The sequence below is a fragment of the Aythya ferina genome, assembly GCF_964211825.1.
Source record: "Aythya ferina genome assembly, chromosome: 3".
NCBI lineage: Eukaryota > Metazoa > Chordata > Aves > Anseriformes > Anatidae > Aythya > Aythya ferina.
The window spans coordinates 59,209,943-59,225,552 of record NC_140298.1 but is presented as its reverse complement, the minus strand read 5'-3'; the positions used below and the strand labels follow the sequence as shown (position 1 = coordinate 59,225,552).

The window sequence follows — 15,610 nt, the reverse complement described above, 5'->3', positions numbered from 1 at the left end:
CAGAAGAATAGGAGGAGGAGTTGGCAACAAGGGCACCTGCTCACTGCCTGTATGTATATCCCCTACCCAATCTTTTCCATCTGTCATGGACCCACAGTGTCAAGAGTCAGCATCCATCTTTTGTCCCCATTTAGTGCTCCTTCTAGCCTGCTCCTATTGTTCCATTTCCTAATTGTTTCAAGTTTCAATTAGTTTACCTGGAACAATATGAGGTATCTGGTAGGTTAACAATCTCAGGTAGTGATGTTGTGTAATGTTTCCTTAATTGCCTTGGTAGAATTACTCTGTTTATTTTGTTACTCAACTAGAAATGATAGGCCATTTAAAGTTTAGAAATTTGGTTGATAAGTGAGAAGATAAAAGTAATAATATTGCCTACTAGACAGGGTAATCTAAAACTGCATGGACTAAAGAATAGCTATGCTACATAATCATGCTGGGCAGGAGGAGGAGTCCAGCATTTTTATTGCCCAGATTTGATGAGATTTGATGAGGCAATGAGGTCCATTTTCACTTCAAGGTGGGCTGATCTCTTTTCTCTCTTTCTTTCTCCCCTGGGTATGTTACACATTTACATAAAGGTTTTATACCAGCACACCAGCACTGCAAAATGCTGCTACAGATATGGATAAATAAAGATCCTTAAACCTCTGTGAAGATGGCAGCAGTGTTTACCCACTTCATACAATGGAAGGAAATGAGTGAGTTGCAAATGAGGCCATTGCAAAGGTGGGGCTGGAAACCATGAGTTTTTAGGACCTGGCCTGTGCCTGTGTTTGGCAAGGAAGAGTTTCTTGTTGGATGTTGTATTCATGCTTAGCCATTCCCAATCATACTTTTAGTTACAAGTATTTAAATAATAAATATTTAAGTTTTGTGAACATATGTTCTTTTGGCAATAGGAAAATGATATATAGCTTCATTGTACTTAACTGAGGTTTATTCTTCTAGTGTGAGATTCTTCTATTCTTCTAGTGTGAGGTGCTAGTAAACTGGCTGTGGGTCTATCTAACTTTTTGATAGTGATACTATCACTGGTAAATCCGACTACCTTGAGAAGAATAACAAACCTGATTCCCAAATTTCTCCTGATGTTTCTGAAACCCCCATTTATGCTTATAATTTCAAGTTCTCTCAAAGGTGCGCCTTACTAAGGTAAGGTCAGAAGCTTTAGAGCTAGGCAGTGGTGTTTCAGCAAGCTGTGAGATCCTGCAGCATTGCTCTACAATGCAGATAGAGGCTCAGTGCAGAGATTCCTCCCCTCCCTCTGACTTGGTCTGTATCCTCACACCTTGGCAAAATTTCATGGGGGAAATAAAGAAAAATATATATATATATATTTTATGTTTTGACCAGCTTTATTAGGAATGACAGAAGTAAGAGAAGGAAGTTATTTATGCTGCTTGATGCAGAGCCAGCATCCTCTTGGCAAAATACTTCAACTCTGCCCTCAGGACAGCAGTGTAGTTATATGCTGGCTAGTGAACTACTGAAAGCAATCAAACCCACCCTTGCCTGGGAGAAGAGACAACAGAGACCTACAGGAACCACAGTATAGTCTGCTAAATGTGCTTCATTATGCATTTGGGTTAATTCGGCCTTTACATTTCCCTGCTGCACAGCTGACATGCCTGATGATGGGAGACCAGCTATGCAAGCACCGAACAAGAAAGAGCCAGCAGGGCTGCTCCAGTTCCTTGGTATTCCTAGGAGAAGGGGGAGAGTAGGAAACAGGGAGGGGAAAAATTTTCAGATAAGCATGTTGAAAGGTTGAAAACAGGGAGAAGTCTGCTTTTCTGCTCAAAGTTTACTCATTGATAGGGACTCAGTTCTTGGCTACTTCTGCTTCTTGGCTGCATCTGTTTAGAATTTGTAGAGCTTTATGCTCTGCTTTTGCAAATTATAATGTCAAGTGGGGAAAAATGGTAACTATCATGATGCTTGCAGGAGATGACATCTGTTACCAGTATCTTGTATAGGCTTTTATTTAGTTCTGTCATCAAGATTCCTCATGATTGCTTCAGTGTTGTCAACATGTGTATGCACACACACATGCATGCACACAAACTCTCTATCTGGTTATGTAGCTCTCTTTATACAACAGTTTTCTTTATGTTACTGACACTTGATAGGAATAGCATTGTGATTTCACTTTCTTCTAATACCCTGCTAAAAATAAATCTCACTTTACAGGGAGAAGCATTATATCAAAAAAGACCCTCCCGGCTCTACACCATTGAAATTCCTTATCTCATGAACATGAGATATTTTCCATTTTTAAAATAGCCAAAAATTGTCTGAGAATTTTGCTACTCTTTATTGGAATTGACCTCACACACTTATAAATTCTCCACTTTTTTTACCATTTCCTTTTTTGTTTTTACTTCATGACATTAAATGCTCTGCAGGGTTACTTTGCTGTTTTCACTGAACAGTTAATTTTTTGTTTGTGCTATTCTTACGCATACCAACAGGAAAGAAAAAAAAAAATCTTTTATAGTGGGAAGATGGGGCTGTGACTGCTAAACCACAAACACTACCAAGAACGATTCAAGTAGAGGTGTTGTGCATGGATTTGTTCAAATCTTATTTAAACTAGAGTTCAGCAACAATTTGCATTTTTCTGACTTTGATGCAATGTGATTTCAGTTCCTGTCATAGGAGAAAAAATATGCAAACAGAAGGTTGTGATGTTTCTTTTCCAAGCTTATATTTTCCTAGGCCAAAGGCAGTGAATTTTAAAGTGTATGTTGGTGTAGTTCCTCCCCAGACCAGATAGCAGCTTTTGTCATGAATTCGGAAGGTATTGAGATGGCTTTTAAAAATATATACAGAAAAAAATAATCTTTTTTGGACATGACAGGCTTGACTGATTAACCTTTATCTTAACAAACATTGTTGTGGGAGTATCATTTGGTTTTAATTAGGATTTTCAAAATTATATAGCACTTGTAAAGAAATTAATGCAAGCTTCCTTTATATAGGTTCCATAAGGGTAATAACATGGTCCTTCTTTTTTTGCCCCTCTCTTCTGTAAGATTTTAGAGAAATGAAAGCATCCTAATTGCTGATAAACAGCATGTGATATTCATTCAGAACCAAGGCTAAAGTTTTAGCCTTGAATAGCATCAGCAAAACAGGACCTGGTGTTCACTCTTCTCTCCTTGTTTTTAATTATGAAGTTTGGGTAAGAGGCAAGTTTTAATTATGCTGTGCTGTAGTTCTGAATAATGCATTCAGCTACACTCTCAGGCATCATAAATTAATGTTCTGTTGAAATCAGTGAAGCTCTGTGTCCTGGGGGCAAGATTCAGTTGCCCACGTGTCTGGTGCCATCTGATGCCCTCAAGTAGCCTGGCCTCTGTCTGTCCTTGCAGAAGGGTACCTGCCTCCCTCCCATAGGTCCTCTGTTACATCTGCCAGCTTAAAGAACACTACACCTATGGTCAGTCACCATTCCAGCCCTGCCTCCTGAAAGCATAATTTATAGCCTTTTGAAATCAGAGAGAAGGAATTAAATGCCTTCTGGAGCAACTCTGGGGACAGTTCTTGCACTGATTTTTTAATTAAAGCCACCTGTCCTTTCAATCTATGTCTATTTCTACTTGACAGCAATTTCTCTTATTTTTATTGCTCTTTTTAAGAGCACTTAGAGGGTAAGTGCTGGCAAAAAGCCTGACCTACAATCACCAAGTAATGCCATCAAGGCTGATGTATTAATTGTCTTGGCTAACCTGTGAGGTTAATAGGGAGATGCTCTTAGCTAACTGTGTCATATCCTCATTAATCCATAATGCTGGAACATAGCAAAGATTTGGGAATATTCCTGAGTACAGTGCAGAGGATATAGTAACGAATTTCTTGCCTTCAGTGGAGCAAGAAGAATTAATAAGCTTTAAAATTGCTATTCATTTTTTCTTCTGCTAATATATTTTCCTGGTGCCTCCTCCCACTCTGTGTAAGTTTTAATGTTGGAATAGTCAGTATAAGAGGATAACTTTTTGTGTTCTTTCTGAAAATAACTAGGACCAGGTGATTAAAAGAAAAAAAAATAATTAAAAAAGGGAAGACCCTTGCCTAATAGATGGGACTTCTTTTGTCTCCTAGGAAAGGTCTCCTGGGATAAATTCTGAAAAAATTATTTCGTATCCTTTCCTATGCTTTTTTAATATAAATATTAATTGCTTCAGTACTGGATATATTTGCTCTTTATGAAAATGCAATTATTCTTCCAGTTTATCTAGACTTTTTTGGCCTTACTGACATCCTGGAACAATAAATTCCAAGATCAAATTGCATAACAAGATTTATCGTTCCCTTCCTGATACAGGTGAATGCCTCATTGTTCTTATTTCATATGACAGAAGATAGAAACTTAACTTCTCTAAAGCTTTTTAAGGCATATAGTTCAAAGTTTAGTAGCTGTTGCAATTTTCAGAATTTTTAAATTTCAACTATTATTTTCTGTCTGTCTTCTCTCTCCAAGTCTCCTCTAACTGCACTCTCCACTCATACTTCATTACTCATGTATGATAACAATTCATTATATTTTTCATAGTTATTTTTTGACTGGCTTGTACCCCAGTATTTTTTTATTCACTAGTTGAGTGGTTTATAGATTTCCATGGGACTTGGTTTTGTATTTGATCTCATTTAGGGTCCTGGTAGTAGTGGGAAAACAGCATGCTGAATAATTGTTTGAAACTTGTCACCAATGTTTGCCATATGTTTTCTTGTTTTTTACCAGTTGATTTGGTAAAATTCTTGACTATGTTCAGATATTCATAAACCTAGTTTTATATCAATGTCAGTATAACCCTGACATACATGAGTAGGTATTTCAGCATTTGCCGATGAAAACTGCTTATGAAGGAGTTAATAGATGATGCATGGGTAAAATTCTGCCCATATAACTTTTTAAAGCTTGTGGTCTTTGTTTTAAGCACTTAAAATCACATAGTTTCTCTGTCCATCTTCAACAAATAAATGAATACAGGTATCTTTGCCAACTAATTAGAGACTTTGTCCCCCACTATAGAGCAGTATTACCAAATCTCTGTATTCATTCTCAGTTTGAAAGGGCCAGGTACCTTGTGCTTGCTGGGAGGACAGCCACACCAAGCTGCTGATGGAAGGGGATGCAGGGCTGAGAGTGGTGCCCCCATGTGCTGCGTGCCAGCTCAGCAGAACCACCAGGCATCCCTGAGGAACAAAGGGATGCTTTAGGATTACACAGGCCTGACAGAAACATTTGGCTTCCAGTTGGACCCAGTTGGCCTCATTTAAGTGCTTGCCTTATTCATATGAGCAGCACTAGAGAGATTCCTTTCTTTTGTCCAAATCCTGCAAATGTTCTTTTTAGGCCTTGCAAAAGCTCAGCAAATATTAAACAGGATGACTAGAGGTGAACTCATGCATTTTCAGGACCTGTCCTCTGCTATCACAGTAAGCAACTTATGATTTGAGCTCAAACTCAAAGGAAAACTGTTTCTGTGCTCTTATTAATGCTATAAAGTATCACTCTGATGGTAAAAACTTTTCTCTAATTTACTACATTTCTTTCTTTACAGCCACTTTATTCCCATTTGCTTTCATGAATTTGTGGTAAATTATCTGAGATGATTTCTGTGACCCTCCTGTTTACCTTTTAGCACTGACAGTCAGCAGTCCTTATCTTGCTCATTTACCTCATCTGAATGGATAAAATAATTTCTATGACCTTTTCAATTTGATTGACTCAAATTTTCAGACATCTCAGCACCCATCTGCACCTATCCTAGATGGTATTCCTCTTTTCTCAACATGAAATGTTGATGGGGGTTTAGACAGTGTATTAACTGAAATGTCCCTTTGAATGCATACTGGCATTGTATTTAGCTTTTTTTTTTTTTTTGTCTTTTTTTTTTTTTTTTTTTTTTTTGCCTCATGACAATAGCACAAATCCATCCTGAGAATGAACAATATATTATTACTCACTGACAGTTCAGAGCATCAGTTCATAGCATAATTTGCACTTCAACAAACAAACAAAAAATCTAATTCCTTCTGCAAGATGTTTGTTAAGATCCTTTCCTGACAATGCATCCCAATTTGGATAATTTGTACATTATGTTGAGCTTGCTCACCAATGAAAACAAAGAGGAGGCTAGTCCCAAAATACATTATTTCTGAGTAATAAATAAATACCTCATATAACTGCCTGTGCATTCTGATATTGATTAGGCAAGAAGAATGCATGCTGAAGTGCCTAGTCAACAAATGCCACTCCACATTTACATTGCTATCAGTGATGATGTTGTACCAGTGTCAGAGATATCTGAGTCATGAGCAACTGTTCTGGAATCCATCAAAATCACTAGGCAGGATATTAATGTTACTAATTTTCTGTTTTTCATTCAGCATCTGATTGAGCCCCATTGTAAAGGCAGGAACACTGAGGGAAGCTAAGAAATGTATTTTTCCCAAAGCTGTAGAGCATCACTGAAATATAGGCAGCATTAATGACTCTGCCAGGTATACCCATCAGCCTACGTAAGCCTCATGACTGCAGATGACGTACCACATATTTGAACACAGCAACAACAACAATAAAGACATTTACTAAAAATAAAACTGGTTGTTGGCTAGCAAGGAGGAGTTAAATCACCCTAATTCAAGAGATACAGACATGGCCTCTCCCACTTGATTGAAAATTATTTACCAGCAAGAAAGAAAACTTATCTAATGGTCGAAGATGATTGCTTGTTCACCCAAGAATGCTTTCCTAAAGAGAACTTTGACCCTGCCCCCAGATAACCTTCCCTATGCTTGAGCTGTTGATCCTGGTTTCTGCACAACCACAGCAAGCAGAATGTGTCTTGGTCCCTCTGAGAAAAAGGTTTACCCCAGCTGCACAGCACATCTTCCCTAAGGACTGGGTAGGCAGCAGGCTAAATGCCTTCTTGTGGTCCCCTAGCCACCACAACATAAGCAAAATGTTTTTAATGTGTTTACATAATAATTTGCAAAGTAATATATGTGAACTGTGAATTTTGTACTATTTCTGCATAGTTTAGTCATGATGGGGAAATACTTTCTTCTTATCAGCTACTATTAAAAAAGGCTGTTATCTGTGAACATGAAACTTAAAAAATCAAGGAAGTTTTTTAGAAAGCTTCTAACGGATATATTCTGCTCATCCACCTAACTACCCATACATCAGATAGCCAAGTACAAAGTATTTATAATGAATATTTGTCAGGCTTAGCCATTTCCCCCTTCTTTGTGAATTGCCTGGAAAAGGATGAGTTTTATGACCAGTGCTCATTTGCTGTTTCTAAGTGAAGGGTAGCATGTGGCTGAGCACATGATTTCTTTCAAGCTGTAAATTCCAAATACTGTGATCAGCATTGCTTCAAATGGGTGAGAGTTTGAATAGTAAAACTGGAGAATATGACTGGTCCTGTTTACAGGAATAAAGTTTTCCTGGTTTCAATTTCTTACATGAGCTTATCTTTGTCCTGCTTCAGGTCTCACATAGGTGGCAACAGGCGACTATTTTCCAGTAAATCTGATCTCTGAGTTGAGTGAATGAAAGTATGGGTACTTGCTCTGAATAGCTATGAATTGCTATGAGTATGTGGTGACAATTCTTTGGAAGGTGAAAGGACAAATATTTGCAGAGAAAAAAGTTATCTGCAGAAAAATTGGGATCTTAGGAGGTATGTGAATGGACTAACCTCACCAGGCAAAAGGAAGATAGATGGAGTTGTTTTTTTCTGTAGGATAGGAATAGAAGTGGGGCTTTAAAGAGAAACCTTAGAAATGCCAGGGAGCAGGACCTAGATTTTTTGATGGGTAGTTTAACAGGGATTAGAGGAACCTTGGATGTGGGGGGAAAAGAATCCTAACTGCTACTGAATTACTATTGAATTTCTGTAGCCTATTCCTCAAAAGGGTATGTTCATGTCAAGATGTGGGGAAGCCCTAAGGGTGCTGGTCCAGTGGAGAGTGTGGTGAGAAGAAGTTGGAGTCGGGTGTGCCATAGTCAAGCTTCATGAGCGGTATTTGTTGCCTTCATTAGATGTTGAACTCTATAAAACCTGGGCAGTGCCTTGGTTGTTAATTGCATGGATTGTGCCATTCAGAGAAAGCAAGGGAGCACTGTAAGGCGACAATGATGAGGAGGCTTTCTTCTCACTTCAAAAACTCTATTTGCTCCTTTTCCATAGAAAAATAAATGTATTATGCTATCAACAGAGATCCAAAATAGTGGAAAATACCTGGATTTCTTCCTAGCTGAGGGAGGAATTAGATTTATTGCCCACTTAACAGAACAACCATTATTATTATTATAATTTTCTATCCAGATTAATACTATTTGCATGTACATGAACAGGTGAGGAAAATGATAACCTGTCTAACCAAACACATTCTATTTATCATCTCCACATGAGAGGCCTGCAGAGCATGGCTGGCAGGTGGATGTTGAAGGGTGTGCTTTATTTCTGTAGGTGGCAGACTCCTCTTCACTGCAGTGGTCAAGTGAAAGCAGATTTATGTCTGCTGGCAATCACAGCAGTGATTGCAAACCATGGGGTCATTGCATGTGTGCATTCCCACCGGTGACAGGAATGCCTGCACAGTCTCATCTTCATTCCTCTTAGTGCTGAGCCATTTCTTAATGGTTTTCCTTTTGAAAAGATCTGCTCTTGCTCTGCTCCCTGTGTGCGTCAGGGGTGTGTGAGAGCACGCTCTGACAGCACCCACACAGCTGTGTGTGTGCATAGCACACCTCAGTCCCTGAAGCAGCTGAGTCTCCCTTTTGAATGTTGCAAAGTGCTCGGGAGGGTGCTTACTGCTTTGTTTGCTGAGCCATATTTAAAGAACAAACTTTCTGAGAGCTCAAGGAGTGTCTAAAATTGGCAGTCTCTCCCGCAGCATGCTGCATGCCGTGGGTGTCACCGCCGGGGGTTGCAGGGTGCCAAGCGGCAGCGAGACAGACAGACAGACAGACCAGGGGACAAAGGGCAGCACTGCCTTTGATTTTCCATGCTCAGCACTATGGTCACATGCTTCCTGTGGGCTTAACAGCATCGAGTTGCCAATGGAAAATAGAGTGTCTCTTTTCTATCTCTAATAGTATTTTTTATATGTTTTACATTAAGTTTCTTCCTGGTTACCATCTTATAATGGATAGGTGAGATACGTCAGCGTAGCACGAACTATTGTCGTGCAGTGAACTCTCTCTATCACTTAGCTGAGCCGAATAGCACATACCGTGTGACATCAGCAGCCCGGTGAGTCATGCAGCACAATACCATATATCCTGGAGATCAGAAATATCCTACGCAGAAGACTTGGCTTGTTTTTCCTATCTAGTTACGGAAACTACATTCACAGACTCTAATAGCATTAAACAACTGTAAATGAAGTCTTTCTGCTTCTTATCAGAAGATAAACTGCCTGTTTAAAAAAGGTGTTGCCAAGCCCGGGAAAGCCTCTAAAAGAGCACAGATTGCTGATTGCAGCTTTCAGGGAGAGATTTTGTACATAAAATATTTTAATATTGTTACAGTGAACACCTGTGCTCCTGTTCTGGGTGAGAGTCCTACCAGTATGGAGCATCTGACATATCTGAAGCTTCAGATAGATAATGCTACAGATCCTCCCCCTTTTTCTAGAACACAACTGTAGATAGTGAGGAGTATTTATAGCATATTTATGTCTTTTGTCCTTGATAAAACTCTGCAAGTGGTTTTACTTAAGGTATTTAACAAAACGCTGTTTTCCTTAAATTCTCATGTATTCAAATACTTTGTTACACATTCTACCCCAGCACATCTGTAGGATTATGACTTTCTTCTGCTCGCCTCTTTGATCTCCCTGATAACTTTTCCATCAGTGTAAAATGTAGCATTTGGTTCAGCTGCTCTTCCATAGCACACAGAAATGGAGGAGGCATTAGGGCGTCTGCTGAAGTAGGTTGGAATAGTTCCACCCTGACAATATATCAGAGGGAAAAACAGGGGGAAGAAAACTTGAATATTGAGCATTATGGACAATTGGCTACCCCTCAAAAGACTTGGTGGTTTAATTGAGAAAAAAAAAAAAAAAAAAAAAAAAAAAAAAAAAAGCTTGCTTCTCCAAAAACCTGGGCTAAGAATCTTATAAAAACAGTTTCACTCAGGAGATTTCTGGAATTTTCTATTTCACGTCAAAAAAGAAAGAATGAAAAACAAAACAAAACAACAACCCTTCATATGGCATTTCAGTACTCTTTCTTGTATTCCCAGCTGAAACAGAGTAAGGCAGAGACACACACAAATGCAAAATTACAGGAGCGTTATCGCAAGACCATGCTGGATCATATAGAAATGACTTGGACTTCAGGAAAAGTTTCAGGAAGGGGGCAGCAATTGAATTACCTGAGCTCCTGGGTCTGTTACATCTCTTGCTGTATGGTGCCTTGGAGCTTGTGTAAGCAGCAGGAAGTGCTCTGTTTGTGTTTGTATCTCCATGGCAATACGACTCAGGAGTTGTTTGGTCTCTTTTCTCAAGAGATCTGCCAAATCACTCCTCTTCATAAAGTGGGTTGGTAGAAGGAATTGGGGTGGCATTCTCATGGAATAAATAGCCTTGTTGCAGCTTCTTGTGCTTCTTATGCTAGCTGTAGATATCATTAAATTATTTCATCGATATCTTTAGTTACTAAGCATCCACTGAGCTTTTCTATTGATGCTTCCAATGCACCATTGTCTCAGATGGTTCACTGTGTCCTTAGGACATACTTTCTAGTTTTTATGATACACTGGATTGTACTTCTGGTGTTTCAGAAGCAGTATTTTTAAATACTGCGATTTCTGGATCTGAAAACCCTTTGTGATCCCTGCTATGATCTTGTGGGGTAGGGGTTCCACTGGGAAACTGGAGCACCAGAGAGGCAAGGAGACATTTGCAAGTCTCTGATCTCATGAACCTTGCTAATACAGCTGCTTTGGGGCCTGTGGACCTGTACACCTCCTGCCCTCAAAAAGCAAATCTCAGGGATGCAGAGGGACAGGGTGGCTGGAGCTTTGCCTCCATCACTCGACACAATTTTGAAGAGCCAAAGAAAGCCAGGAAAAATCTACTAGCCTACTCCCATCCTTCAGCTGCAGGATACATTAAATAAATATGGTGATGATATACGTGCAGTGTAGTGTTCTTACAAAAAGAGGGGTCAGACCAGGGTATTCGTGGTTTATCCAGGCATTTAACTGGAACAGCCAACTGAGCGAGCCTGCTTCCAATGCAGTTACGCTCCTGCTGTGATCTACCCTGCTTTTCTTCATGGGATGCTGAGGTTTTCTGGGCTCCTAAGGTGGGTATGTGTCTGCTCCTGACATTTCAGCTCTCACACAGAAACTGCTGGTTGCACGTGTGTGTGTTTAGTGCAAAATTGCAGCACGATGAATAGCTGGGGTTAATCTGGGGTGTTAACGTGGTAGCATGCTGACTTTTGGAGCTGGCTGATTTTGCCAGGGTTTCCTTATCCACCTATTCTGTTCTGATATAGAAAATAATTTGGGTTTGACTAAAAGCCTGGTGAAATCAGCTGAAATCCTTCAAGAGGTTCCAGTGTAAATGAAGCTCTATATAGGAATGAAAGGAGCTTTAAAATACCATATAATATTTAATTGAGAAAGGTAATGTGGCTGAAATCCAGAGGCTGGGTATGTGAGTCAGTAAAGGTATAATGAGCAACTCCTCCTCATATCTTGACTGATGGCATTATGCTCTATGATGGCAAGGAGCACATGAGAAACAAGAAAAGCACAACTATATCTATTTCTAGAAGCACAACTATATCTATTTCAACTATTATGTATGAAATATCATCAGGATACCTATCACATACAATAAGGCAAGTACAGTGAAGTAGATTAACTGCCAGTAGATTAACTGCCAAAACTTCTCCATTTATAGAACAAAAATAATTACATTTTTATACAAAACAAATATGAAATAATTTATTTCGTTTGTTTTAGGAATACCCTTGAATTGTCTAATCCCAGGCAAACTTGTTTTATCTTCTGTTTTCCTGAGCTTAATGTTTTAAATAGCAAAGAATGAAAACATTCCTCTGTGCCTGATGTCTGACATTGCATAATGTAACAAGGTTTAGTTAGATGACATTGATAGTAGGGTGATGGTTGGACCAGATGACCTTGGATGTCTCTTCCAACCCTAATGATTCTGTGATTCTATGAAAATTCTATGCCTACTGTGAGAGAGGAACCTGTGGAGCATTAGTTTTTAAAACCAGACCAATATGCTATTAGCTGCCTACAGGAGAACATCCTATTATCAGCATTTTCCTGTATGCTTTGGGTGCTCACTGAGAACATATTTAATTCATTATCAGCATTTTTCCACATGAAAAGGCTTTTTACTTTTTTTTTTTTTTTTCTAACATAACTCATCATTCCTTTGAGAGTTTTCAGAGTGTAGTAATAGAGAAAATGTAACAATGTTAGTTTATCAAGATCATGACCATTACATTTAGATGAGAAATTGTTAATAATTAGAGGATGGGGAATCTTAAATCATTTCAGTGTATTTTTTGTTGTTGTTAGAGACAGTCCTTCAGACTCTGCATTGTGCTTTTTTATGTCTTTAGACATAAGCAGGCTCTCTTGTGCTGTTATACTATGAAGCATCATTTATGGTGATAAATGAGAAGAATCCTCATAACCCTAATGGGTGACCAGGGCATGTTTGTAGTACACGTTATGAACATGCTGCAAAACCATATTCTTCACCCTAAATAAATTGCAGCTGGAGGTTACACACATTTCCATGTGTGTAACTTTACTATAGCATATAGTGCCACTGACATCAATAGGGTCACTTGATGCCCTGAAGTTATGTAAAAGTTTTAGGACTTGCAAGGATGGAGAAGGATCTAGTTTGTTTGTCCAATTTATTGTATCTAATAAGTTGTGTCTGCTGAGTTGGGCTTGGTTTGCCCAAGGGTTATGCTGATGAGGAAATTGCATCTATTCTTTGGAAAACCATAAAAATGAACTAGTCAATTGCCCTTCAGAATTTCATCCCTGAATTTTCAGAACTGTGACACTTGCTCATACGGGACCTCAGCCTGGCCAGTCATGAGATTCACTTGTTAGCAAATTACTCAATTTTATCATCTTGGATCAGCATTGTTCCAAGGATGTGTGAAAGAAGTGGTGTTTGGCTGTCTGTACTGATAGTGATGGTAAAATAGTGTAGGTAAACAGGTAAAAGTATGCATTTAGATGCCCATAAATATAAAATAAGTAACTTATCTAGCAGGCAGAAATTTCTTCAAGCTGCAGCTGCAACATGGTACTGTCTAAATACTTTTCCCCATAGCAGACTTTTTCAGTTTTACAGTGGATAGTATATACAGATGTAACAATGTGTTAATGTATTATATATATTTGTTTTAAAGTCTAAAATAATAAGATCACTTATATCTTGCTGTAGAAGTGACTAAGAACCAGGAGTTTTATTTGATTAGATTACATTAAACTGTTATGCTCATCTTAGTGAAAAATTTATCAGATGATTTCTTGGATATATCTAGTTCAAACATAGGGTCTTTTTTAATTTTTGCAGTTGTTAGTTTTATTTGCGAGTGGTTCCCACTAAATCGGATCCAAACTAAACCTACTCTTTTCCAACAAATGATTTTCTGGGTAACAATAAATTTTGAATCTGGAAGTTGGGCTTAAGATTTAGTTGCAGGACTTGATATATTTTCCTGTTAATGCAACTTGGCATTTTACAGTATTTTTTTTAAGCTGTAAGAAATTGAAATATTCGAATCAAGCGAGAATACAATATAACATAAATAGCATCAAGCAGGGTTACAGAAAATTTATGGGTGAACTTCATGAAGCACAATAGGAGAAAAATATGTATTTTTAAATTAGCCTTTGGATTGGAAATTGAGCCAGCATTTAATGTAGTTAAGTAGGGAAATATAACATGATAAAAAATATTATTTTTCTGCTACTTAATAAATCTTGCTTCACTGATGCCCATGCATAAGAGTCTATTTCTAGCTGTCAGTGGAGCAGTGAAGCATGTACAGTGCACTGGGATGCCCTGTTCCCATGCCTAAATCTCCATATATAGCTACTGCGCTGTCCTATTCTCTTGAGGCTACCACTCATAGGGCTTAACTTGTATTTTCTTGGCTGAATTACCTTGGCAGAGAACTGTCCTGATGGTAAACACTCAGGCAATGACTCCTCAGTGGCAGCCACCTTCCCATTGGGCTTCATGAAAGCTGAGCATTGACCAAACTCGGTGCGAGTGAACAGATTTGCAAAAATCACGGACAATGAATCTTCAGCCACACTTTCCTTCCCCTCCTCTCCTCTGCTTTTTTTTTTTTTTTTTTAAATTCCATCTTGGTGTTGGTACTAAGTAAGTCTAATTTTCTTTTCTTTTCTTGTTATTTCTGGAAACAACTTTCAGACTTGAAAGACTGCCATGTACAGGAGATGTGTTTTGGCTCTTCTGCCCGTTGCATTCTGTGGATGATTAGATCAAATTGAGCAGCTGCCAGATGACTAATCAACTTGTTACAGAATAACTGGTCTCACTGGAGAATTAACAATGTCTTTATAGTCTCTCCTCAATGAAGTGTCTGGAATTTTCTTAGCTAACAGGATAGATCAGTTTAAGATTTTCCGACACTACTTGAATATGATTTAGAAAAGTGCTCTAAAAAAACCCTCAAAATATTCTCATTCCCCCCAACCCTCCCAGTGTTTAAGTCTTATAATATTACTTGAGGGTTAAAGGTCATCATTTTAAGGAATGTTGTGTTCTTCTTTACGTGCCTTTTTATGCCTCTGCATATTAGTGGAGATTGAAGCAATGAATGCTGGACTTTGCACTCTGGGAATTCAGAGTGCTTGGGTATAATGCACAGCTGACTGTGAATCAGATTAGCTACAGCAAATTGTAGAAGGATCTAAAAATGCTGTGGGTCTGGGCAAGAAAATGAGTGGATTTCCCAAATCAGTAGGTCTGTTCTCTTTGCTTTACTCTCAAGCCATCTCACGGCTTTTGGTAAAAAACTGCTCTTCCACTGTGATGCACATACTCATGAGTATTCCCAAAATACTAAAAATTTGGAAGTGTTTGGAAAATGCAGATAAAAACTTGCATTTTCAGTCAAAAACATTGGCAACAATAGTGTCTGTTCCCACTTCAGTCTATAAACTCAAGTAAAAAGATGAAATTGAATCTGACCCTAATGAATATATATATATATGTGTGTGTATGTGTATGTATACTCAGACAAGGAAAAGGTGCCCAGTAGGAAAACTTTGCAGTCACAGGCACAATGAGATCAGGAATCTGCATGTGGACAAAGTCAATCATGGTAAAAGACGTGGTATTTTAAGTGAGGGCCATTTACAGCTGTTAGCTATCACAATCTGTGAATAAAGGAAAGCCTACATTATGTTAGATCTTTTAAAATATATGCTCCATTTCAAGCATAAGTCATTGCAACAGATGATGAAGTTTTTGAAGGAAATTCTATTGCCTCTGATGAACTCCCAGAAGTCTGGTCTTTTGGTATTGGTGA

At 38.5% G+C, this 15,610-nt stretch overlaps 1 protein-coding gene across 1 annotated transcript in view; it reads right to left on the bottom strand.

Moving 5' to 3' along the window:
- Nucleotides 1–10,499, bottom strand: part of LOC311433240 (uncharacterized protein) — a gene marked incomplete at its 5' end in the record, with an annotated part of 45,914 nt that extends 35,415 nt beyond the window's left edge. The window contains 2 exons of the mRNA XM_084512162.1: nt 5,091–5,202; nt 10,407–10,499. Coding sequence (XP_084368288.1) covers nt 5,091–5,202; nt 10,407–10,499 — 205 coding nt within the window. The remainder of the gene's footprint in view (nt 1–5,090; nt 5,203–10,406) is intronic.
- Between the last annotated feature and the right edge of the window lie 5,111 nt (nt 10,500–15,610).